The 25962-nt window shown below is 44.1% G+C and overlaps 1 protein-coding gene across 5 annotated transcripts in view; it reads right to left on the minus strand.

Annotated features, from left to right (window-relative positions):
• Positions 1 to 15670, minus strand: part of HNRNPH3 (heterogeneous nuclear ribonucleoprotein H3) — a 28895-nt gene extending 13225 nt beyond the window's left edge. Inside the window, exons 1-9 of one of the 5 annotated variants that reach the window (XM_069610602.1) lie at positions 15561 to 15667; positions 14323 to 14413; positions 13930 to 14085; positions 12344 to 12490; positions 11679 to 11817; positions 11051 to 11241; positions 9399 to 9494; positions 3155 to 3270; positions 2496 to 2631 (exon numbers count right to left, since the gene is read on the minus strand). In XM_069610602.1, coding sequence (XP_069466703.1) covers positions 2496 to 2631; positions 3155 to 3270; positions 9399 to 9494; positions 11051 to 11241; positions 11679 to 11817; positions 12344 to 12490; positions 13930 to 14085; positions 14323 to 14401 — 1060 coding nt within the window. In that variant the 5' untranslated portion in view covers positions 14402 to 14413; positions 15561 to 15667. Of the gene's footprint in view, positions 1 to 2495; positions 2632 to 3154; positions 3271 to 9398; positions 9495 to 11050; positions 11242 to 11678; positions 11818 to 12343; positions 12491 to 13929; positions 14086 to 14322; positions 14414 to 15560 lie in introns of all 5 variants that reach the window. The other 4 variants (XM_069610601.1, XM_069610603.1, XM_069610600.1 and 1 more) reach the window with 4 other exon arrangements.
• Between the last annotated feature and the right edge of the window lie 10292 nt (positions 15671 to 25962).

Raw genomic sequence — 25962 nt, forward strand, 5'->3', positions numbered from 1 at the left:
ATACTGTTAGCTTAGAATACAGAATATAGTGTCAAATGCAATAAAGACAGGAAGATCTCCAGGTGTAGCATTAACCATTGGTTAGGGTCTAGTCCCAATGGCCAGTTAAAAACTAAAACCTACTACCCATGCAGACACCGAGGGACCAGAGCACAAGCAAGCCATCCAGGACTGATGCACAATGCAATGTGTCCTGCAGGAAAGCAAGCTACAGAAGAACCTCTAAAACTTGCTCCATTCCTTCTTGAAGTTAGGTCTGCACTCAACACCTAAAGAGGCACTCCAACCATCACCAGCTTTCTGGGCGGGATCCTTGACAAGCAGTAGCTATGAAACTTACAGCACTTCTAAACCTTGCAGAAGATGGGAGAATGGATATGAAGGTACCACTGCCAAATAAGTGTGGTGGATTTCAATCAGATGAGGCGATTGAACACCTGAGGCACTTTTCCCTGCATCCAAGCTCAGAAAGTGGCCATGTAGTTTGTGAGAAAGCCCGACTCCACAAACTGGAAGTGGGTAGTTTGATATCCCACCCCAGTAGGGGGGAGATGCAGCAATCCAGGGGGGACATAACCTCACTAGAGGTCAGACAAAGTCCCCCCCACGAGAGAACATTAGTGATGGAAATCTTTACGAACAGCTAAGACTCTCACAACCAAGGCAGATTAGCCAACCTCCACACACCACCCTCCCCTGAACCACAAGCAAGCAAAGCTAGCTGTGAATACCTTTGTCAAACTCGCTGCCTACTCACAGCTTCCCACTAGTCTACAGGCCGAGGACTACCACACTGCACTCCCTGTATCCAGGTGTGCTATAAATCATAATACCCCACTCAGGGGCAGGTAAATTGGTTGTACGTGCTCATCAACTAGGCCTACCCCTTGTCAGCCTAGAGGCACTCAGTATATCACAAGCCACATGCACCTACACACCATTTTCAGTTCTTCCCGCCTACTCTCCACCCAAAAACCTCTCATCTGGACAGACCACTGCCATTCCTTGCCAAGGCGCTGCTATGCGCCCATCAGAGCTCATGGCTAATTGACAATAATACCCCTTCCAAGTCGGCTCCCTCTCGCAAAGGACAAACCCCAAATGGCTCACCCCACCTGAAGAATCTAGAAGGCCATAAAAAGCACAAATGGTGAGCCTCCAGAAGCGCAAATCACCCACCACCGAAATTATAAATCAAGACAGCCCAAAAAATAAGTATTCGGAAATCGCTGCAGTGGCAGCAAAGAGCTCCACAAGGTCACAGAATTCCTGAAGCCGTCCTGCACCGCTGCCCTGACTGCCTCCTCACAAATAAAGCTGCAACTAACATTTCCAGACACCAGCGCTACAAGACTCAACCATCTCTCCCAGAGAACCCTTCATTCTAACCTTTCAACCCAATCTCGAGCGAGGAGTTCGTCAAACTATCCATCAGCCAACCCTTCTGCTCCCCTCCCTTTGTCCCGCCTGTCTCCTCAAACTATTCGGCTACTAGGCGCCCCTACAAACAAATTGGATGTCAATACTCAAGTTTCTACTTGACTCATCCTTCAATCTTTGCAAACAGGTGAATGCGACAGCCTCGGCTACCTCTTACACAAGCAAGCTTGCACATGCCTGCAAACCACAGCTGCATAATTCTTGCAAGAGCTTCATCTTACTTAAACTTGATTGTTACTATGCAGGAGCAAAAACGTTATACTTTAACAAAAATAATGGGCTTAAAGCCGCATTAAAGAGACCATCTCTGAAATTCGAAGGAACCATAAATAGCGAAGACAGGATCAACTCTAAATTGGTTGCTAAATCATCCCGACCAACAAGGTCCACCAATGCCTTCTGTGTTACTGTCCCACGATTTCTACCAAAAGAGCTAGAGGGACCAGTGTCCTGGTTCATGCTGCATTAGCCTAGAACGCGCACCCCCCCGCCCCCTCCCCCCAAGGAAACAATCTTTCCAAAGCTTTAGATCCAATACCAAAAAAAAGCCCATTGAGAATGACACCCCGCCTAGGAATATCTAGACATCCGGATTAGAGGATCCTGCCTACTCATCTTGCTTTATTATGCACGTCTGCCGACCCGTTCAACACTGCCTTTACTACTTAATGCTGCCCTTATATACTTTGTGTCCGATCGTTTTCTTCCCCTTCAATCTGTATTGTTTTTTTCCTCCCAATCTGTATGTACTTACTGTGGGTCTAACGGTCTTGTAATGCGCCCAGATACCCCAGGGTTTATAAATAAAACAAAACACTGATCTAGACTCAGGATGCAGAGCACCTGGATTTAAAGCCGAGTCTGCTTGTGGAGTTTAGGGCTGTATGACGGGAGTGGTCAATGGGGCAGGAAGCAATAAGAACATAGCCGTAGTAGTAATCACTAGAAGGTGCAAGACCGGATTGTCTAGGTAGTCTGGTTGAAGCAGGCAACTACTAATGCAGGTTAAGCAAAAAAGGCCCCAAGCGTTCACTAAAATCTAAACTACAACTTACGCATGTTACTTTTATCTTTTGACATGGCAGCAACTGCATCTTCGTGTGTTGCAAACTCTACATCAGCTTCTCCACTCGCTCGTCCATCAGCACCAACATCAATGTGAATTCTTATAGGATTTAGTGGTGAAAAGAACTAAAACGAATACAGAAAGGAAGGTTAAGTTTGGATCAAGACCCTAGGTCAGAGGTTCTGCACAATTAATACGTGCTAGGATTGGATATGAACAGAACATGTGCCAAGACAAAATGGGTGCAACTGCTGATGGTGCTATACAAATCGTGTTAACCAAAAATAGTCAAACCAGAAGAAAAGATCACACCATACGTTTCACAATTCAAACCTAGTCAAAACACGGCATGGCCGTATGAAGCAAAAAATAAACAATTGCCAAATGGATGAGAATCATTTTGGATTGCCCCTGCTTTTCCATTCCCATGAAAATGCCACAAAAATAGTTTGCCGTCTACCCTCCAATTACAGGAAATCACATTTGAGTGGTGGGAGATTTGAGGCTTCATATTACATACCATTCAAATATCACAGCTGCTAGTTAATGATTTCATTTTAAGCAAGCTTGGTGGGGCATAGCAGGTTCTGAAACTACAGACATTTCAGCAATTACTGCCTGCCACCACATTTATTCTGGAATACTTACACTTGCTATATCATTTTCTGTAGCTCGAAACGGAAGTCCCCGCATGTGAACAAAATGCCCACTATGAAAGCCAGAACTTGCATCTCCAGCACCACCAAAGCCTGGTCCTCCCATACCTAAAAGCAGAAACCAAGTTTAGTGTGGATGTACAAATATGCAGCACACAGGGCAGAGCAAAGTAAAAGCCATAAACCTCAACTTCCCTGAAGTTTAGCAAATAGCCTTCAACGAAGGCAACAGCAACCTAGATATCCGCACTTACAATCGTACATCCTTATCTGTTAAAAAACAGCTATGGCCAGAGGGAAGAAAGATACCGTCAACCGCAATCTACTTTTCACAATTCTCTTGGGAGGATGTGGTAGTTTGCAGTCAGACCGTGGTCTACTGCAGCCAGCCTGGCATGTATCCTCCCCACGTGTGTATGTTTTGAAGACCAAAGCTGCCGCAGCCTTCGATGAAAATTGGGGGTGAACTAGTTTTAGGAGAAGGGATTGTCACCCCGCACATCAGTTCCAATTCCCAATGTATCCAGGGTTCAAATTCCCCAATGTATCCAGGCTCGGGGTAGAGCTATGCAATGTCACCACCAGTTAAGGACAACAGGAACAGCTTGGTGCAGACACTGGGTTGTGCTTTTCCTGTGAGCCCTTCAATTTGTGCCGTGTTGGATTATGAGAGGAAGGGTATTTCCTAGATTGAACCTTGGACTATTGCAGGACACCCCCCGAAAGGAAACCCAAAGCTAGACCATAGCTTAAGGTTTTATGGTCTATGCACCAGGGGCAAAATATGTCCAGCTTCCTTGTAGTCAGAGGACTAGGTTTCAAGTAATGAGATAAGCAGGGATACAGACCACCTTTGCCAAATCAAGCAGCCCAGGCAGTGCATCGATAAGCTCCTCCAGGATGTATAATGGGACACCATATCCCCATATATACACTGGTACACTAGGATTGGTCTGCAGCTAGAGCTGGTCAGACTGCATGCTGCTCATACCTACAAGATGGTTAGTTCTGAGGTGCTTGCACTACACTAGCAGTTATCCAATGAAAGGTTGAGACACTGACATGTACATCTGCTATTTGTAGTAGCAAGAGGCCATGCTACACATCGGGAGTGATGTGTGCCGGTACAGAAACAACCAGTGCAGGGTGCAAAATACACCCGCAGTGGCAGGAGCTCAACAAAAACACTGGCCCAGGGGTGCTCAGGCAAGACCTCAGCACCAACATGTAAACATTGGCTAGGTATTTTCAAAAAAGTGGTGCGGTTGTAGTCACTAGGGGCCTTTAAGGAGATGAATACAGTTAAAACCAAGCAGCGTCAGGATTCGAAATTGCTGGGGACAATTTAACTTGTTATCGCCAAGGAGAGCTGTGTTATATGTGATTTGAACAATAGTTTTGGGGTGAATAAAAGACTAGCCTAAGGGACATAAGCACTGTATAAAATGCAAGTTAGTTGCATCTACGCGCTATGAGCAGACTCCTGGATATACAGATGTAGCTCCTAATGGGTGATGCTCTCAATACCCAGGAGCTTCTCTTTGCCCCTGGTCAAGTCAGTTTCAGCCCGAGATCACCACGATTCAGCAAGTGTGCTCTGCTAGCTCAGTGACTTGGATGGCAGCAAAGTTCCGTGTGGGCTATGGATGCCAAGATGGTCACGATGCATCAACGAAGCCAGAGAGACCCAGAAGACAGCTACGCAGCAAACTTCAACACACGGACTGCAAGGACTCCAAGAACTCTGCAGGACACCTATATTGGCAGGCTTACCAATGATTCAACAATTGGTCCAGTTGAGCAGCAGCGAAGGCATGGTGCCAAGAAGCAGCAACTGGCCTACGACAGCAAGTGTGCTCTGCTAGCTCAGTGACTTGGATGGCAGCAAAGGCGCCCAACCAGCATGGAGGCTGGTTCAGAGATGCACGAGTTGTGGGTTAATTTCCGTTTGCTGCGAGAACCAGTCCAGATGTATGTCTCTTAACCAAGAATGCATAACCAGGAATGCATGTAACAAGCATGTGAAGGGATCACATTTAAGGACTGGGGCACCATTTTCTCAATTCCAATACGACTTGTCCTGCCAATTATCCAAATATTTTATGGATACTACTGCCACAGAACAAACAGATGGCCTCACAAAGTGGGAGTATTTTGAGCACTAGCAAAACCCAAGATGGGGAGACCCCCTTCCCTAGTCTGCCTTAATCAAAAGGTCTCATAAGCACTAATTTGGCACTTGGGACTACCCAACACGGTTGTTGGTACACCCAGCTGAATACACAAGACCCCATCACTGATGACTCACTGGTCAACAAGCCAAGACAGCCCATTCAAATCCTTTGCCGTCATTACCTGCCTGTAAATATTTTACATTGTAAATTTGAATGAATTATTTTTTAAATGCTTATGTTATTTGACTATAGATTTACCTGTAAATATCTGATGTCAATCTTTTTGGGCCTGTATATCTGATTATGTATGACCTCATGCGGAACCTAAGATATGTGCCCAGATGCGCCTTTGTGCCAGGTGCGCTATATAAAGAAATAAAATACAAAATGTTGTTCATCAGCAGGCTTTCGAATGCCTGCCCTACGTGGATAGAAACTAATTTTACCTTTTTGGTGGGTCCCACAAACCCCCTTCTTCCTGCACCTATTTTCCTATACCCCAACCCCACAATTATCTGCTCTTTCCCAATTCCATAATTCCATCTAGTTTTTCGTTATTCAGTACAAGTTTAAAATGCAGGCATTTGAAAGCCTGGCGATGAAAGTACAATATACCCAATAAAATGTTCCAATTGTGCACTTTTAGTAGTCATGACAAAGATGGTTAAATGCCAGACATCTGGTTCAACTGTTATGATGTAGAGGTCCCTACAGTAAAAGCAACTGTGTCCAGCTTTAAAACTGCCCCATTACCACTGCAGAACAGCTGCTCAATATTTTCACAGCAATGTATATCGGTGCATTCTACTTTTTGGCACGGAGCAGTAAAAGTAGGGTCCGATTAGCAGTCGGTCTTCTGTTTTTTTGTGTAGGAAATTTGAAGCGTGCTATGGAATGACTATGAATGGAAGCAGCTAGCCAGTTGGCTGTAGTAACATTAAAGCAAGTTTGGCAACAAGCCCAACACAGGGTAGACAAACGTCTACAACTAGTCTTTCGCACACCCAGCCACTTGTAGCATGGGGACTACAAGGGCGGGGGAGGGGACAGGTAATAGGAGTTTCCCAAAAATGCAATCATAGTGGCAAATGCCATCACCTACAGTTACTAACGGAGTAGCACTGCCGTCACTCCGATTCTGTGCACAAGTCTCTTCGCCCCCTCCCCCCCCTTCAGTAAATAGGTCAGGCACAGAATTGAGAAAGCAATCAGCATGGTGAGCCGTTTTACAGCATTCTCACCATCTGCCGGCACAGGTGAGATACTGGATAATGTAGCTTTCGACCTTACAGAACTTGCCAAGAATTGTGTGCTAGTGTGTCCAATAGCTCACACAGTGCAACAAGCAGGCATAAATAAGTTCAGACCAGCAAAATTGTGTACACCACAAAACAATTAAATCGTGCGACTTTACAGAGAAATCCTACCGGCTGGCCAAAGGCCTACAGGAAAGAAGTGTAGCTACAGTAAACTATCCACTACAGCAGCTATCCAGACTGCAGCCTCAGACCATTCAGCTAACACTCCACAAAGTCTCCACCAAACCCATAGAAACAAGCTTCAGAAAGCGTCATCCTGTGAAGGTTAGGTTTTGTATCCCACTCAAAATTAAACTCAACCTCCGATTCTTACAATCTACATGAATACAATAGCCAGAGGTCAGCGATGGCAGAATCGTGCAATACTTCACCCAGAGTATTTGTATTTATGTTGTGCACGTGACCCAAAGGCATCTGGGCGCATTTCTTCGAGGTACATGGTAACAGACAAGCAGTACAATTACAAAGCGGCAAAACCGCCCTAAATACATTCTTAGATTTACAGATAAACAGAATTACAGCTGTAAAGGTAGAAGAATTAAGTTACAAGCAAGAAGATTAACAGAAGTTGTATATTTAACATCAAATTACAATAGGCTACATAAGTTAAGCAGTAGAATATACATGGAGATACAAGTTAAGTGCATGTGGGAGCCTGATCCTGAGCCAAACTTTAGCCTTGCACTTGAAGTGGTAGGATGGTTCAACTCAAGAGTTGGGAAGTGTATTCCATAATATGGCGGCGAGGACTGGGAAGCTGGATTCACCCGCTTTGTCGTCCCTTAAATCTGGCCGTTGATAAGGTGAGGACTTGGGCCAATCTCATCGGGATGAGGAGCAGGGAAGGGGGGGTGTAACGGTTGACCAGGTATGCAGGGGCCACATCAGACTGGCACTTTATGGGTGGACAAGGGATTTGAGGGATATTCTGTGAGCAACAGGGAGCCAGTGTAAACTTACATTAAAGGACATTACTTGCAGCTTGTTAATATTTCTTTGGCTAGTCCCAAGGTAGAGGGCATTGCAGTAGTCGATTTTAAGAGTTCTGGCCAGGATGCTGCAGTTAGCAGCAGTCTGTATGTAGTGATAAGTATGCATGTGTAGGCTGAGGCCAAGACTACAGCATTGGTTTATATTGTAAGGGATAAGGTAGAATCAATAGTTTTGATATCACTGGATACTGCAATAGTATTGCCATCAATGAGTGATTTGAAGAAAGGATCCAACTTAAGTAAGACTAATGTGGGAGCCTAGGATAAGTAACTCGGTTTTTTCATCATTTAAGCGAAGTCCATGATGCACCATCCAAGCCTGGATCACTAGGTAGACATTAAGTGTTTGAGCCGGTTGCGTAGTCACCAGTGATGGGGATAAGTTGATATCTAGGTGTCACCTAAGAGTGGCTTTGTGAAGACATTGTATAGTGTGGGCGAGACACAGGACCCTTGAGGGACCCCACACAAGACTAGCGAGGGTTCAGCAGATGCAGAAAAACCTGCATGGTTATATTTGCCAGAAAGGATCCAATTCAGGAGGTAGCTTCATCAGAAGTGGACAGCAGTATTTGATGGTTGACCAGATCAAGTGCTGCCAATAAATCTAGCAGCAATAAGAGGGCCATCTTGGCATTGTCATTGTGACATAGTCAATGAAGGCAGTTTCAGTTCTGTGATTGGTTGGAATCCATATGGTCAGAGGCCAAGGAGTTTAGATATGTTGCACAGTCCAAGATTTTCAATAAGAAGGTACTGTACCTATTTATAGGGCGCCAGAAAACCCTTGGGTAGCGGGGCGCACAGATCAAGAATGCTTCGAACTTGGTTACAGGTTGCTGGTAACAAATTGTTTACAGTTCTTGGATCTAAGGTGGGTTTAATGATGGGACAGGAATGGCCTTGGCAATGCAACGATTCAGCTTTTTGATAATGTTTTCCACCTCTGCAATTGAGGTGTAAAGCAGAAGGGTTTGATGGAGTGTCATGAGTGGTGTTTTGTTGAGGTGGGCGTTAGATAGCGAGTAGAGTCAAGACTGTATTCTTTGGCATTTTGTTGTGTGGATATAAGGAGAGCTTTTTGGATATTGGTACACCAGTTGGTGTTAGTATTACAGACGTCAAGGGCTATGGGAGGTTTTTAGAATCTTGAAAAGAATGTTGGATTCAGCCTGAGTGATATGCTCAAGTATCTTTTTTGCAAGGAGTACTGTTTCTCTATAATTGGAGGCTAAGATTAGGGAATATGGTAAAATCCGAAGGGAGACCTCCCCTTGGTGTTTATTTTGTGCAGATCTCTCAAGTGTGGTGTGAAACATGAATTTAGATGAGCGCACGGTTTAGGTTTCCGTAATTTCAGTAGGGCTATGATATTTAGCATTTTGTTGAGGAGAAGTCTCGATTGTGATGTCCTTGTTTCTGGCATTAGTGGATAGATATATTTTGTTTAGGGCTTTGGTAGCAGGATTTAATGGAAAAGGTGATTTTGTGATGATCAGATGCACGATGTGATCAACAGTTGATGCTACCGTTCAGAAAGCCAATCAATGGTTCTACCTTTGTGTTTGTGGATGTGATGGGTGAATCTCCCAAGTCTGTTAAGTGCTGGCGAGATGGGCTTTGGGATCAATCGGGTCTTGGAATCCTAGGTTGAGGAAATTGGGTTTGGTATTATCTCCGAGGAGATTCGATCGGTAACTTTGCGAAGGCATTCACTAATCAAGGTTACAAGCAATAATGAAAATCCTTACCTCTACCATCACGCATTCTATCATCAAAGGCATCGTTTCCGTAGCCAAAGTTGTTAAATCCACCTCCACCACTATAATCATCAAAACCACCATAGCCTGCAAAAGGAATACATGTGATCCAAAAGCAGCACAAGATTAGACTACATAAACCCACATTTTGTGAAAACATACAATTTTGTAAAATGTAACTCCCTCCACTATTCAGTTGTAAGTGGTGGTGCTTGCCAGATCATGACTAGGGAAAAAAAAAAAAAAAAAAAAAAAAAAGCCAGCTAACACCCATGCTTGCTCGGAAAAGCAAAAAGGATCTAGTTAAAGCATCGAGCAAAATGCGTTAGTACCGAAACTTGCTTGGTAGTTAGGGTGCTGTATACAGCAACTGTCATCTTTCTGTCAAGAAGTTTGTTATGCAGAGTAGCATAGCACCTGCTCTCCTTAAGGCTACGGTAATTTATGCCCTTCGGGCAAAGATAGGGTGCTTCAGTCTGGATTACTGAAGATGCCAGAGCAGAACGGGTCAACCTTCCACCGATTCAATAGCTTAGAGATGCAAGCATAAGTTTTAAGAGGATGGACAAGACCATTTTGACCAGAATGCCTCACAGGTGATCAAATGACAGGCGGTACCACAGACGGTGGGGCCCTGTTTTTCCTACAAGTGTCAGCAGAGAAACCCTTGGCTAACGTCAAAACATTGCACCACGTGTTCGCATTAGCTGATATGGCATCCATAATGGGCCTGTTCCCAAGTTATCTAGGCGTGACAAAAAGAGGGACCAGAAGTAGGAGAAAGACGACCTTACTGGCCTCGAGTCTTTAGATCACACGAGGGCAGGGAAGGGCTGCAGAGAAAGACTACAAGTGCTACGGTGGCAGTGCGCAGGGAGAGGAAGAGAAAGCTAGACGGCCTTTAGTGGCTTCCAGAACCGGAGGTGATTCTGTCTGGTTCCAAGTGCGAGGCAGTCCCAGAGTGAGGCCCCAGCTATAGAGATATGCTCCCAACTCTGCTTGGAAAGGTGACTGCCATTTGGATGAGCAGAGAGCTGGAGGTAATGCAGTGCTAGGCCCGAGATAACCTTGTGGACGAGACGATGCAGAGGGTCCTTAAATTGATCCTTGCTGCCACTGAGCCAATGAAAAGATTTCACAGCCGGAGAAATACCATTTGTTTCACAACCATGATTGATTCTGATAAACTAGTGTCCAACATGAGTTGGAAAAAACACTTTTTTCCAATCAGCCCCATATTTAAGTGTGCTGCCTCCCAAGTGACCACAGGACCAAGTTTCGTGCTCCAGACAAAATCTGGTTCTTGATAGTTTACATGAGTATTTATATATTACCTTTTATTTATTGTGCATTAGGCGCTCATTCATTAAGTCAATTCTGTTTCAAAGTGCCCCTTACTTTATGATGAGCTGTAGAAAAGTGTACATTCTGGCCTTTTAAACGGGCCACTCAGGTCAGCAGAATCTAAAATGGTCTTTTAGTAAGGGCCGTATATTGCAAATCGAGCAATGGTCCAATCCACATACATCCCCAATTCCCATTGAAAGGGGCAAGTTCAGTCTGCCGTACCCATTGCAAAGCCACCCATCTCAGAGTTCTAGCCTGCAAAGAAGAACATACGTCAAAGAGTTGATAAAACATACCACCGCCATAGCCCCCGCCTCCTCCACCACCACGCATCCGGTCATACATATTGCCACGTCCAGCTCCATAAAACCCGCCTCGTCCTCCAATGGGTCTGTCATACGGTCCCGGTCGTTGTCCCATCATCCGCCTTGGTGGATCATACGATCCTCTGATTTCACTCCTACTACTTTTGAAGATCTCAATATATCTACACAAAGGTTGAAGAAAAGGCCATTAGATTCTCAGTCACTAAACAGTTATCGTGTGAATGTGATGTAGAGCTACATGTGGAAATTGTACTATGTATTTATGATATGGGACAATTGTACTATTTATGATACGGGCCAATTTCTGCATGCTAGTGTCAATTGTATAATAGTAGTAATCATACGCAATTGATTATTTAACATTATATGCATCTACACTGAAATGTAAAAGACTATAGTTGGTAGTTACTAGCTTGTGTGAAATTGTGTATCGACTCATTCAATGCAAACCCTATGAATGTGTGTAATCAAATCGTAAACACCCACCACAATGTTACTTAAATTCAAACCCAAACCCCTCCACCCCCACCCCAAAAGCATTACAATGTTGCCCACATTCCCAAAATAAAGATTACTGTCCCAATCTGTCCATCCCCACCTGTGCCCTATTCTTTCCTTGTGTTTCCCCAGAGCATTTTCTGCTATCTCCTTTGAAGCAAACTGCACGAAGGCCTCCCCTGTGCTTCGCCCCTGGTAGTCCATCGTCAATGTTATCCCATTTGGCACGATTCTCAACCCTTTAACCCAAGGACAAATAACCCCATCAGGGGGGACAGTGTTAAATTCTGCAACATTCCCATCAAAAAAAGTAAGAGAAAACAAAGTTAAACCCAGAGCCCCCCCCCCCCCAACCACCCCGTTAAACAAAATGATAACACTACATACACGACGGATTATGTCAAACTAAAGATTACATATTGGACATCATTTACAACCTCCACCCCAATAACAACCCAAATAATGATTTCATGTGCCCATGAATATGACATGCTATGCGGACTCCTCTACATAGCTCTGCCAGTTCATAATATATAAACTATGCAAGCGTTGGGATTTTACCATTGTTCTCTAACAAGCGAAGCTATGACTCCTAATAACCACCATACCAACGATGTAACCATGTAATAAATAAACTTAAAACTAGTTTAGTGTACTAAACTAAAACTAGATGGCCTCAAAAGATTAACATTTTGTAGGTTAAACATTCTGTATGTCAACAAACTGGGTAAACACTAGACCATTTTACATCTAAACTAACGATACCTGAAAAGAACTGAACAATCTCCTCTTTGCTGCAACCAAACGGGAGACCACGAAGTCGAACTGTTCCATCGCTAGACGTGTCCATCTCGTTAGAGCCTTGATTTTGTTTTAACAGCCAATCCATCTCAGTCTTGTTGGACTTAAACACTACAACACAATGCATTCAGTAAATAGACATTAAATCCCGCATGCACTGCATCAGAATAGAGGATACATCAGCCACCGACCAATTACAAGGATCGTACATAACGCAGTGATGGGAAACATGCAGTTAAAAAAAAACACCAACTGACGTGCTGACCAGAGCATTTCATGAAACACGTTTTACAGCATGGAGGGTAAGGGGAAAAAAGCTTTGACAGATATTGTATCCAGGACAACTAGCCATGCCTTATATTCCACGCATTAAAAAAATGCGGTGTTGAAATGTTAAGTGTTAATTACTGCTGGAACATAAAACATTCAGGTTGACCAAGTGATCCGTTTACAAATCGGAGGCAAGAGCAGCCATTTTATAATACTTTGGTTCATCGTGTCAACAAAAGACATGTACTTAGCCTTGGTAAATGTCTCCAGTCTTGAAGCTAGATTCTTTTGGTTCTCATCCAACATGGGGCAGGCAAATTGAGAACGAATAATGAGGCGACGTGTCCCCAAAAATCAAGGACACGGGAAAAGGTTACTCCCAATCTACCGGCCAAAGAAACTGCGCGCCAAGATCAAGAAAGTGAGCCGGAACTAGCGTTATGTTTCAAATGGGATAAAAATGCTATGGACACGGTGAACGTGGGGTCCCAGTCACCAATTACTAGTCATTACGGTTATACATTGAAAGCAGCCATTTGCTCCTTTGTCCAAAGGAAGGGGTTGTGTCAGTATGTGCGTGGCCACTGACCACAGCAGCAAAGTCCTAAATCACTTGGGAATGGGTGCGTTCGTTTTGTCCTTCCATGTATTGGCTCAATTGGTGGAATTTAAGAAACGCAAAAGACAGGGTCACGTTGACGGAATGCCAAAATGCATCCAACAAGTACACAAACGAGTGCTTGTTTCGCGCCTTAAAACACTTGTATATAGGCGCGTTATAAATGCCATGTCAACAGACCACATTTTAAAACGGTATTGACTATAGCGAGTCAATGAAAAATGTAAAAGACGCCTAAAAGCATTACCTTCATTTTGTACAGTTGCCTCATTGAAAGCCACGGGAAACAGCTAATGTTTTGAATGCGCAGCATACGAAACAAGCCGATTCGGCAAACTAATGGCCACCAAGAAAGGGACCACGAAGATTAGCTGCTAGTGTCCATGTGAGCATGGAACGATCTCGCCCCCATTTCATCTCAATTTGCCATCCCCATAAGGAGGGAAGTGATATTACAATTTGTAAGTAAAACTAGGTGGGAAATAAAAGCCACCCAACGATACAATTTAAAGACACCCAAAGCAACACAGTTTAGAAGATTAACCGCCTGTTCAAATATATCCCGACCCTCCTTGCAATAGGAAGCATCTTCCAGCGCCAAGTACAAGACATTCCGTCAACATTAACTCAAAACCAAATTGAAGAATGAGTAAATAACCACCTTCGACATATCTATTGCCCATGTATTTACGATCTTTGCCCAAGGCCTTTTTCAAATCTTCCGAAGTCTCGAACTCAACAAAAGCCTCTCCAGTGGGGCGTCCCTCTTTGGAAATGGTGAAATGAATTCCATTGAGACGATCGGTTATGCTGCACTCTGTTAACATACAAAAATACAATCTTAAACTCTTTAGCCCAACCCCCAAATGAAAACTTACAAGCTGATCAATTGGACCAGTTAGTTCTCTTAAACCATAATTAAGTCATACAAAAACCATAAAAGGCCAAACTCATTCAAGCAGCCCATGTTACGGTCGACATGGTTCTTTAAAAAAAAAAAAAAAACTAGGTTAGGCTCTGAAGTTAATGTTGCACTGGGGCGATTCATACGCACCTGCGAAAAATTCCAGTACTTCCTCTTGTGCACAGGACCAGGGCAATCCTCGAATTTTTACTATATGTCCGTCTGCCATTGTAAAGTCTGTCTACAATGATAATGAAGGTGCAATTATAAAATAGAACTTTACCACTTAAAATAAAGCAACCTAAGAACTTGACAGGCCACTACACAATTTAAAGCCAATTCACTTCAAAAACACGATGCAATCAGCTGCTTAAACCGATGAGCCACCCGACAACTACCAAATCGCAAGGGATAAAGTGGGCCACTATGCTGCATGAATCACATCGACAAAAAAAAAGCACACGTTAGGCACCAAGCAGACTACAGCCACATATCGCTAACGAAACGGTGCACGCTTTGTAGAAGAATGGCAACAAGTTTATAATATACTTCAACAGCAATAACCAGTGCAACAGAAGCAATGTTACTACTAGTTGAAATGGTAGGATTGTGTTTGAAATCACCACTGCGCATACAGTGCCATTGGGAAAACAGCGACAATGCCCCGATTTTCAATTAGTCTTCAGTACCACTGGTCGTAGTATTACTAATATTGTCGAAGTACTACCGGAGAAGCGAATCTGATAGAGAGTAGGTGCAGCCTTTTACTGCGCTTCCTTGATTAATGGGGTAGGGTGTTCACAGAGCCCGCCCTCACTCCCACTAAAGAGATTACATAGCGGAGAACGGGGGGGGGGGGATTAGAGGTTTACTGGTGTATAGCTCTCCACCCAAAATGTACAGTAAAGAGATATCCGGGACGTTTAAATTACTACTCGGGCAACTTAATAGTAAACCATAAATTGAATACTACACGCCCAACTCCCCCGCGTTAGAAGTCACCGTTTCGCACGATGAGGCGTTACCGAAAAATAGGCGCCAACACGGAAATCGAACAAACGAAATAAAATGATGTTGCTGAGGGGCAACCAAAATCGCTATAAAAAAAAAAACGGATCGAGAACGTCACTAAAGGTGCGAGGCCACTTCAGCAAGCTCGCGATATAAATCAAGGAGGGGGAACACGCGGGGTCACGGCAAAAGATGTCGCCGTAGCAAAATGGCGGACACGCGCGTCTAAGACGACATCGTAGCCTGTATGTGGAATAACTTCACTTGTAACCCGCAGGGCTCTTATAGTACGCGAGGTGCCGTCAGTTACACAGTGGGGAGATTCCCTGCAAAGCGATTGGGAAGGGGCAACGCATTCATACAACCATCTACCTCACCTGCACTGAGCACAAACCACCTCCGCTCCAACGATGACCGGTCTGAGGACGAAAAAAACGACGGCTTCCCAGTATATACAAGTCTCGTGTAAGACGTTCTACGGAATACGTAACGCGCTGGCGTCACAAAGGTGGGTGTTCTCGCGAGATGAAATGATCAAGACGTTAAAATGATGCTCATGGAAAGTACTAGAATGATAGTGTTTCGCATGGAAATTGCAGAGAGACGAACAATGCGCCATTTTGAGACAGGGTTTGAAAATAGTTGATTCCTAAAATGGTTGCCGTAGGAAAGCGTATCCAGGGCATAGCGTGTATTCTTTTACGAATCGTTTTCTGCTGACTTTTTTGGAAGTTATTTGCGTTGTGAGAGCATTTCCACATAAAATACAAGTTATTTCAGTTTAATATGCTAGTTGCATTTTATGCGTAGACAACAAATAACTCTGAGCAGAGTACTACACATTATGGTATTTGTTCCTGATTGTGACACCGTATTCTATTGCCCAGATAACTTACTGGTAATCTTCAGTACTCATTTCCCACTCTCCTTCGTCCTAGTACCTTCCCCCACTTTTATGGTTTATTGAGGTTTTAAAAAACGGTGTATGAAAGTTACCGGACAAAGCATGTATCATCTAGGTGATGTGTTAAACAACAGATCTTGGCATAGCTCTTAGGTCGAGGGATGAGCCAAATATTGCCCTTCCATTCCAGGCATCTATGTGCTGCAACCACCATTACAGTTCCTCTTTCGCCTCTTTAGAAAGGGGTATCCTTTGTTCGTGGGATGCTCCCCTCCTGAGGTGTTGGATTTTTAGTCTCTGAAGGGCCCTGTAATGTAGTGGGCCCGGGAATTATGTTAATCTGTTCTGTATCTCTTTCTTTATATCGTTCACCTTGCTCAGGGAGTGTGGGGACATCACATGATCGCGGGAACGTGTTCTCGCGAGATCTCGCGAGCCCACGCTCCGCGGGAAAACGTTCCCGCTTCAGAGTTGGCGCTCGGCCAGCTGAAGCGGTCACAGAGGAGCGCTGCTCCTGATTACATGATAAGAAGCAGTGAGTCACAGAACTCACACCACAGCTTCTAGGGCGTAACACCACAGCCACAGGAGGCTTCATGGGGGCCCTAGAAGTTTACAGCGTGCCACCGGTGAGCACAACCTTTCCACAGTGAATCAACTGGGAAAGCACAGGACTTGATCGCAATGAACTGTAAGTAAGCGCCCAGAATCACCAGGCCACCTTAGAGCCTTTCTCCCTGTTGTCAGTCAATAAAGACTGTTAGAAACCCTACAGCGTCCTGTCATCTATTTAGGCCACAACAGGGAGGATTAACGTTCCTTGCACTGTGCATAAACTGCAGCCCAGAAAGTCCATGTTTTGGGCTGCCTTCAGGCTTGGTTTCTCCCAGTTTATTAGGAAGCCCAGTTGCTGCAACAGATCTATATTAAGTTCTACCTGTTCCTTGATCAGCGTTTTTTCCTGGCACATTCTACAAATGTCATCCAGATTAATGATTAGTCTGCTCCCTCTTTCTCTGAGGAAAGTCACTACCGGTTTCATCACCTTCGAGAAGCACAAAGGGGCGATGCTAGACCGAATGGTAGGCAGGTGAATTCCCAAACCTGCCCTTGCCAGCGAAAAACCTCAGAAAATCTCAGTTGTTCCACTGCCATAGGCATGGTCAGATTATCGTCTTTGAGATCTATTCCTGCTAGCCAATTCCCTTGTTGCAAAATGTCTCTCAGTAAGTGTATGCCCATCATTTTGAAATGTCTGTAGATTACAAATGTATTTAGTTCATTTAAGTTTATTATCAGCCTTGTCTTCTGACGATCTCTCACTATAAACATGTTGCTTATGAAGCTGTCTCCTATGTTTATTACCTGTTTTATGGCATCTGTATGAGTTGGTTGTCTTATTTCTATATCTAGTAACTCTTTGTCTGCTGAGCTGAGCATCAATGTCTTTGGCCATTTCTCCTGTTTTGGTAAATTTAACCAATCTATGTGGAAGCCCTGTATGGTGTCTAACACCCAAGAATCTGAAGAGCTCAATCTCCATTTCTCTACATATTTCGCTACTCTCCCCCCTACTGCAGGAATATGAGTTTGTGTTTTCTGCACCTGCGCATTCATTCTCACCTGTGTTAGACTGATGTTGGCGACCAGGGTGTCTCCGCCCTCTTCCTCTTGACGGGAAGAATTGGTTTGGTTTTCTTTCATCCTGTTTCCAGTGGTATCTGTCACTTTGGAAGCGGTTACTCGTGAAACGGCTGGCGGAGCGGCCCTTGCCTCTTCCAGCCATGTCAAAAACCTGTAAGCAAAATACTCTCTTCGGGGAGGCTTGTGCTTTTGTATATCGCCACATAAGAGTTGGCGAAGTTCGTTAGCTCTTTTATAAAGGCATCTCCAAAGAGCTTCCCTTTCGCTGAAGCTGCTGCCTCAGATGTGGCCAGCTCACTCAGTTTGGGATCAATCTTGACCAGAATTGACCTTCTTTCCGCCATAATTGCACTGTTGGCATTACCCACTAGGTATATAGCCACCTGGTCCCAAACTGATAGAATAGTCGGGTCAATAGACTCATTTTTTTCCTTTCGCCTCTTCTGTCATTTCCATTATTTTTGTAAGTGGTCCGACCACATCCAACATTTATCCTGGCATGAGTGCCAGGATAGATCTAATCCTTTTTTTAATATCTTTCACATACCTCCCCATGAAAGTAAACATACGGTCATCAATGTCCAGGGTCTCTGCGATGCCTTTCCGTAGGTGTGGCCTTGGGTCCACATACAGTAAACCTTATTTGACCTGCCTCACCCGATCTTTCTCTTCCCATTCACAGAGTTGCTCCTTCGACATCAGTTGCAGAATTCTTTTCCGGAAATCAATTTCCTTTTGAACATCTCCAACTATAAAATTCTTCTCTGCCAACAAAGACATTGGTGCACACGATTCATTCTTAATACTCCCAGGAAAGCACTGAGAGAATGCATCTGCCTTCCCATTCTGACGACCTGGCTTGAACAGAATCACAAAGTCGTATTCAGCAAAAAATAACGACCAGCGTAACTGTCTTCGGGTCAGTCTTTGCAGAACAAAGAAATGTCAAATTTCTGTGATCAGTCAAGACTGTGGGCCTCATTACGACCCTGGCGCTCCCGTAATGAACGGTGCTGGTATGGGACCAGCACCGCTCATTACGGGATGCCCTATTACGAGGTCCCCTTGCAGGACACGCTCTGGACTTCATTAACGGGCCCGTTGTCAATGGGAATGGGATTGATTTTTACCGGGGCCAGGAAAAGGGCAATTACTGGGTCCGCAAAGGTCAGCATAACCCGGTTATTGCCCTTTTCTTGGACCCAGTAAAAAATCATTACCGGTGGCAACTGTGCCATTAATAAGGGCATGGCTACCGCCAGGGTCGTAATGAGGCCCTGTGACTCGATGTCGTCTTCTGACAAGATAATGCCTCCATTCCTCAAAGGCCGCCTTGATGGCCAATAATTCTCAATCCGAAATTGTATAATTTATTTCTGCCAAAGTAAACTTCTTTGAAAAGAACACCATAGGATGAAGCTGACCAGTAGCTGGGTGGTGTTGCGTCAGTACAGCTCCCATGGTGCAGTTGGACGTGTCAGCTTCAATGAAAAAGGGTTGATCAACAACTGGGTGTAGCAAAATTGGTCCTGTAACAAATCTTTCCTTCAAAAATTTAAACGCCTTCTCCTCCTCATCACACCATTCGAACTTCACTCCTTTTTTCAGCAACTTTGTAATAGGAGAAACTACTTGAGAGAAATTCTGAATGAATCTACAATAGAAATTTGCAAAACCGATGAAGCTCTGTATATCTTTCACTGAAGTTGGTTGCGGCCAATCCTTCACCATTTTTACTTTAGCCGAATCCATCTTCAGACCCTCCAGCGACAAAACAAATCCCAAAAATTCCACACGATCTGTATGACATTGGTTCTTTTCAAGCTTTGTGAACAGATGATTTTCTTGTAATTTAATCAACACCTTCTTGACATGCTCAATGTGCTGATCTAGATCCTTAGAACAAATGTATATATCATCGATATATACCACTACAAAAACATCAAGGTATTCACGCAGGACCCGATTAATAAAAAACTGAAAAGCTGCTGGAGCGTTACACAATCCAAACGTCATGACTTGATACTAAAAGAGTCCATAACAAGTCCTAAACGCAGTCTTCCACTTGTCGCCCTCTCGTACCCTCACCAGATGGTAAGCTCTTTGAAGGTCCAACTTTGTGAATATTTTTGCTCCTTGAATCCTGTCCAACATTACTGATATCAAGGCTAACGGGTAGCGATTCTTAATTGTAATCCTATTCAAGGCTCTATAATCGATGCATGTCCTCAGGGTTTTATCCTTCTCTAGCACAAAAAACAAGGGTGAAGCCGCTGGTGACTGTGGATTTCAGATGAAGCCCTTCCCTAGATTCTCATCCAAGTATTCTTTCAGATGCTTATTCTTCTTCTCAGTCAGAGCATAAATCCTTCCACATGGAATAGGTGCACCATCCTCCGGATCTGTCTTGCAGTCATAAGGACGATGTAGTGGCAACTCATTAGCTTCTTGTTTGCTGAAAACATCTTGGAATTCCAAATACATTTCTGGCAAAACCCCGCTACTTCTCCTATAGTGTGCCCCTTCATTACTCCCGCAGCTAAACAAATCCCTTGAGCCTCAAAAGCACCTTCCTGTTCTCCCTCCTCCATCTCCACTGTGCATTGCTCCTTACAGAAATCTGACTTGAACTACACTTTTCTCCTTCCCCAATCTATCAATGGGTTATGTAATGTAAGCCACAGTATCCCAAGAATAATTTGTAACTGCAGTGCATCAATAAGTTCAAAGCCTATGTCCTCACTATGCCCCTCTCCAATTGTCATTGACCAGTCATTTGTGTAATCAATCCAGAGGTAAGCTGTGAACCATCAACCGTCCGTACCTGCTCAAGGACCCCCCCTTCTGAGCCAAAGTAATATCCATAAAGTTCCCAGTGGCTCTCGAGTCAATCCCACACGGACCACCACACTGAAGCTTACCTTCCCAAAACAAGGATACAATGAGAGTGATATACGGTACTGCCATCTGAATTGTATTGGCCACCAGCTGTCCTCTCCCAGCTATAGATGGAAATCTCTTTGGTGCACGTGGCCATCTTCCTACAAAATGAGTACTGTCACCACAGTATAGACACAAGTATTCCTTACGCCTCCTATCTTTCTCCTCATTAGTCAATGGTGCCCTAGCTTGACCTTCACGCAATGAACCCCTTACCTCTCCCAAAGACTGCTCTGTCCTGATTCGCTCACCTCTATTCCAAACTTTAACTTCAGGAACATTTCTCTGTCTTTCTGACCTTCCCTCGCCCAATCTAGTATCCAGTTGGATTAGTAAAGAAATCAAATCTTCACACACTGGGTCGCTATACTATTGTTGCTAAAGCATCCTTTAAATAATCTCTTAGACCTCTGTAAAAAAAAAAAATCGAAGCCCTCTTCTCCTCTGGCAAACCACTCTCCAACACCAAAGCTCTAAACTGAGTAATGTAAGCCACTAATTCTTGGTTCCCTTGCTTTAACTCCAACAACTCCCCATCAATACTCTGAGGTTCCACCACTACAAAACAGCTATCACCGCTGCCAAAGCCACCGCCTTCAACACACAAATCTCTAATGCCAAATCTCATTCTAAAGAAATCTTTGCCATTTTTAAAGAGCTCATCTCCCCCCCCCCCCAATACACCTGATAACATAATCAAAGATGAAGCCTGGTGTGCTAGTATCCAAGCTGCCATGTTACACAAAATTGACCTTCTCCAAAAGAAAATCAAAGACCATTGCAAAGCATTACCCCAACAGACAGGAACCAAGCCTACCAACTCCACACCCGCCTCGTCTAAGCCCACCATACCTGACTTCTCCTTCAGGGACGTCACTGAACCAGAAGTTATCAACTTACTAAAAAATCTCAATCCCTCCCCTTGTAAAGGCGATATATGCCCGCCCAAGCTCATCAAAGACTGCACAGACTGCTTTGCGCCGCTCTTTACGGCCTTCATCAATGCGTCCTTTAAATCAGGCATTATTCCAGCTAGCCTCAAAGAAGCCTGGGTCCGCCCCCTCCTAAAAAAACCTACCCTCGACCCCCTACAACCCAACAGCTACAGACCGATAACTACAGTGCCATTCCTTTTGAAATTACTGGACAAAGCCACACACTGCCAAATCCAACACTTTCTGGAAACCCACTCCATCCTAGGGACCAGGCAATCAGGCTTCCGGAAAGGACACAGCACCGAAACAGCCCTGGTGGATCTGAAGAGTCAGATCACCCAAATCATGGATAAGGGCAAGCCAGCCCTACTGCTCTCTCAGCCGCATTCGATCTGGTTGATCTCAAGACCCTCACCTCACACACTCAGCCAATTTCTCTAAAGAATCAGCTCTCTGAATCACCTCCTTCCTCGAGGGAAGAGCCATGAAAGTCTTCTCAGACACTGCTAACGCCACACCCACTACAATCCATTGCGGGGTCCCTCAAAGATCCTGCACTGCACCCACACTTTACAACTTGTTCACTAAGCCTCTCTTTGACAAACTCGACTCACATGTAACATAAGAAATAAAAAATGCTACCCTAGATGTTCCTGTGGGGAAAGACTCGGGCCTACACAAAAAATGCAATTCACATTGTATAATAAATGCCTTATATTTTCTTAAATCTCTGCCAAAACGTTCTGGAGGCGCCAATGGAGTAGACACTAAAGAGAAACCTGGAGAAATAGTAATCCTTCTATCCCTTCCAGCCACCTCCTTAACCCCCTCCAAATCTCCTTCAGGATACAAAACTGGGGGTTCTTTCCCATCCTCCAAATTCAACCATGATGACAAAGCTGAACCCATCTTATGCACTATTTCACTTAATTCCTCCAACTTAACGCCAAGGGTTAAAATCTCCTTCCTTGTCTCCTTCATCTCTTCCCTCATCTCCATCAATAATCTCTCTAAAGCCCCGAAACTAAAACTTGACTCAGGGTTCATCGTCACTCAGGCAGGATTTAATTACTTGGGCCTTTCATTCTGTCAGATCTGCCATTTCTTCCCGCGGGAGTGACGCTGCCCACCAGACCCCCTAAGTCTGCCGAACCAACAATTCCTTTCTAAACAATTATCAAGCTGGCAAACCCAAGGGGAAAAGGGATGTGGAGAAAATAACAAACGCAGACCTCTTCTACTGCTTGTGTCCTCTGCTCTCTTTATCGACTGGAATCTTCAGTAGAAGACCTATGACAAAGGACAACGGATTACTCACTTAATTGCTGCTACTACCTCTTGAATCTATCTTTAACCCAATTCCCCCTCAGTACCTGCTTCCATAAGCTGTTATAGCTGTTAGGCTTGTATTAATATCCCAGGCTGCTACACCTCTGCAGGAATGTGTGTTGCTGAAACTGCTCTGAACAGCTACTTCTCAGTTGCCTCTTGCGGGGATATTATGCTTGACTTTACTCTTGGGTAAACAATAATGTCTTTTAAAAACTGCTTCGCCAATTCATTTGGTTAGAAACGTTTTCACAGCTGTTGGCATGAAGCTCTGCACAATGCAGCCAGACTTACCTCAAGAGTAAAGTGAGCAGTAGATCAAGTTACACAAAGGACCAACAAATACAGTGATTCAAACAAACACTTACTCAAGGTTTCTTGTTAAATGAATATACATTTATTTACACAGTCATTTGGAAAGCATTACACTAGCAAGAGCAGGCCAATATCATATACTAATATACTACAAATACACAACCAATAAGTTACTGAACAAGTTCAGCTCCCCTGAAGTGGTAGCAAAATGGCACTTCAGTTACTTTCAAAAGGGGTAAAAAGACAAGGTTATAAGAAATGCAGCACAAATACTTTCAAAGGCAAGGCAAAGGGTTTCAGTTAACTGCAACCAACAATTCAGTTCATAGGCCTGGGCCAAAGTCAATGGTTCAGAGTCTTTGTATAGGATAGCACAGTTCTGGTAGTAAACGGTTAAGTCTTTGCCGCAGATCTTAGAAGAACTTGGTCAGACGAAAAGTTAGATGTTGGTTTAGGGAAGGAGAAGCCATCAAAGTCGAAAAAGTTTCACAAACTTTCATCGTGGCCGAAAAGATTTCCGGACCGCGTTTGCACAGTACCTTTAAAGTGAAGAAGAGCTGTAGCTGAGGCAGTTGTTCCTGACAGTTCGAGCCGATCTCGCTGTTCCTGAGCTTCAGTCGTGGGGACTGTAGTGATACACGAAATTGCAACCTTGCCAATCAGGGCTTTAGATGACAGCAGTAGCCGCTGAAAGCCAATAGTGTATTCAAAGTATGTGCTAAAAATGCTGACAGTAGTCTGTTGTAGCACTTCCATTATGCAGTAGTGAGCTACAAGGAATATGCAGGCCTAGTATGAAATAGGTCACATTATGCATTGTTGATAGACAGGCAGGGAGAGGGCCCCTAGCTCTGTAGCTAATAGGTATTTTTGGAGTGTTTGGAACATCATGGCACCTATATAGCGCTTAGATAGCCAGTCTTAAGCGCTATAAACACTAAGCTATGAGTGCATGCCTTTTAGAGCTTGCAGATGGGGTTAATACATCCCTGCTTCCATCTGAATATTCTGCCTTTCTAACTGTAGCCCTGCATGGCTTTGTAAACAAATCCTGTTCCCCTGAGAAGGCCTGGTACGGCCTTGCCCACACGCTGATAAGGACATTCCAGTGCTTTCGCGGAGAGGGCTCCAAGGGAGGGGTAGGAGCGAGCAGGGAGCATCTCAGAGAGAGTTGGGTTTTTTCCATGAGCAAGCCCATATTTTGCACAGGGAAAGTTCTGGAACTGTGCGTCATGGTGACTGACAGCACGAGATTATAAAATATCCATGCTCCCATGACTGAGGGGGAGATCGTCCTGTGGACTTGATTCGTGCAGAAACAAGTGCCCGGAATTGGCTCTGACGGCGTCCTGCAGCATTGTTTCTCTGAGCGGGGCTTGTTTAGAGCTAGCTTATGAGAGCCCAGGGTCTCCCAGTGCTGATTAAAGGGACGTAAGACTGTGTTTCTCTATGCTTCTCTATATTTCTCTATGTTTATCTAAGTTCCATGTTTCACTATATTTTGCATTTCTCTAAGTTTCATGCTTTGTAATATTCTCTAACTTGAATCCCAAATGTATATGAAATTCACTGCTTAGAATAAATATGCTAAAACTTTGAAAGTGTCATTTGTCACTAGCATGAGATCACTGCTCAGCACAATAGAACCTGTATTTTGGGCTGAATTGGGTATTTTTTGCTCTCAAAGGGCTAGCCCCGAGGAAGATTTTGCCAGATCACGACATTTGGTGGCAGCTTTGTGGGATTTGTGAAGAGCAGTGCCGTGCTGTGACATGACAAATTGTGTGAGAGAACACAGTGTAGAGTGGGGAGCAGGCTGTCGCATTTCCTTGGTGGTCTCACTGCAGCTCTGAGACTTCAAAAGGCAGCAATGTTGTGTCGGCTTGCCGTGGCCGATAGCTTGTGTGGTTAAGACTCCCTTCAGTAAATCAGTCGTGACTGACTTATTGCTTGGGATGGAGCCAGGGAGTACAAGGCGATAAACAAGCGGGAAATGGCTTTGTTTAAAGCACTCCGATGAATGGTCAAGAAAGATGTATGCTCAATTAGAAAAGAATTTTATCATGCGGTTTCCCCAGTTTAAAGTTGTAATTTGAAATGCATAGTGAGACGGAGTTCTCATCTCTATTCTGTCATGAGGGCAGGGAAAAATAATTGAAGGATTTGACATGCAAATTGTGAATAGTGATTTAACCATTGACTCAGCCCCAGTGTGCTAGCGAGTGGGGGCTGTAATGTTCGGAGGCGAAGGTTCGCTTTTTTGATGTTTGCTTTTGAAGTGTTGGCATTCCAGAAAAAATAACGAGGGGAATAATGCCATGCTTAGAAGAAAGAGTAACATCTGTGCTGAGAGCCTAAAGGGTTTGTTTTTTTCTTTTGGCAACTGTAAATTCCATGTGCTAGTGGTGGCGAATTCTGTTTTAAAGGAAACACACTAAAATGGTTATATTGCATTTTAAGCTGTGCCATGCTTATAATGGGTGAGAGACTCACTTAAAAAAAGAAAGTGAGTGATGTCATTTGGATTTTCGATTTTTGTGTATTGATTTGAATTTGCAGAATCAGTTTGCAATGGTTTGGGGGGAGAAAAAACAATTTATATTTTTCTAAATTGCCTCTAAATTGCCCCTGGAGTATTTTTGACTGTTCCCACGCTATGCCATGGATTTGTGCTGTTGCCTTATAAGTGATGTATGATTTGGAAATAGTGTC

Source organism: Ambystoma mexicanum, chromosome 8, assembly GCF_040938575.1.
Source record: "Ambystoma mexicanum isolate Mex_15411 chromosome 8, UKY_AmexF1_1, whole genome shotgun sequence".
NCBI classification, from domain to species: domain Eukaryota; kingdom Metazoa; phylum Chordata; class Amphibia; order Caudata; family Ambystomatidae; genus Ambystoma; species Ambystoma mexicanum.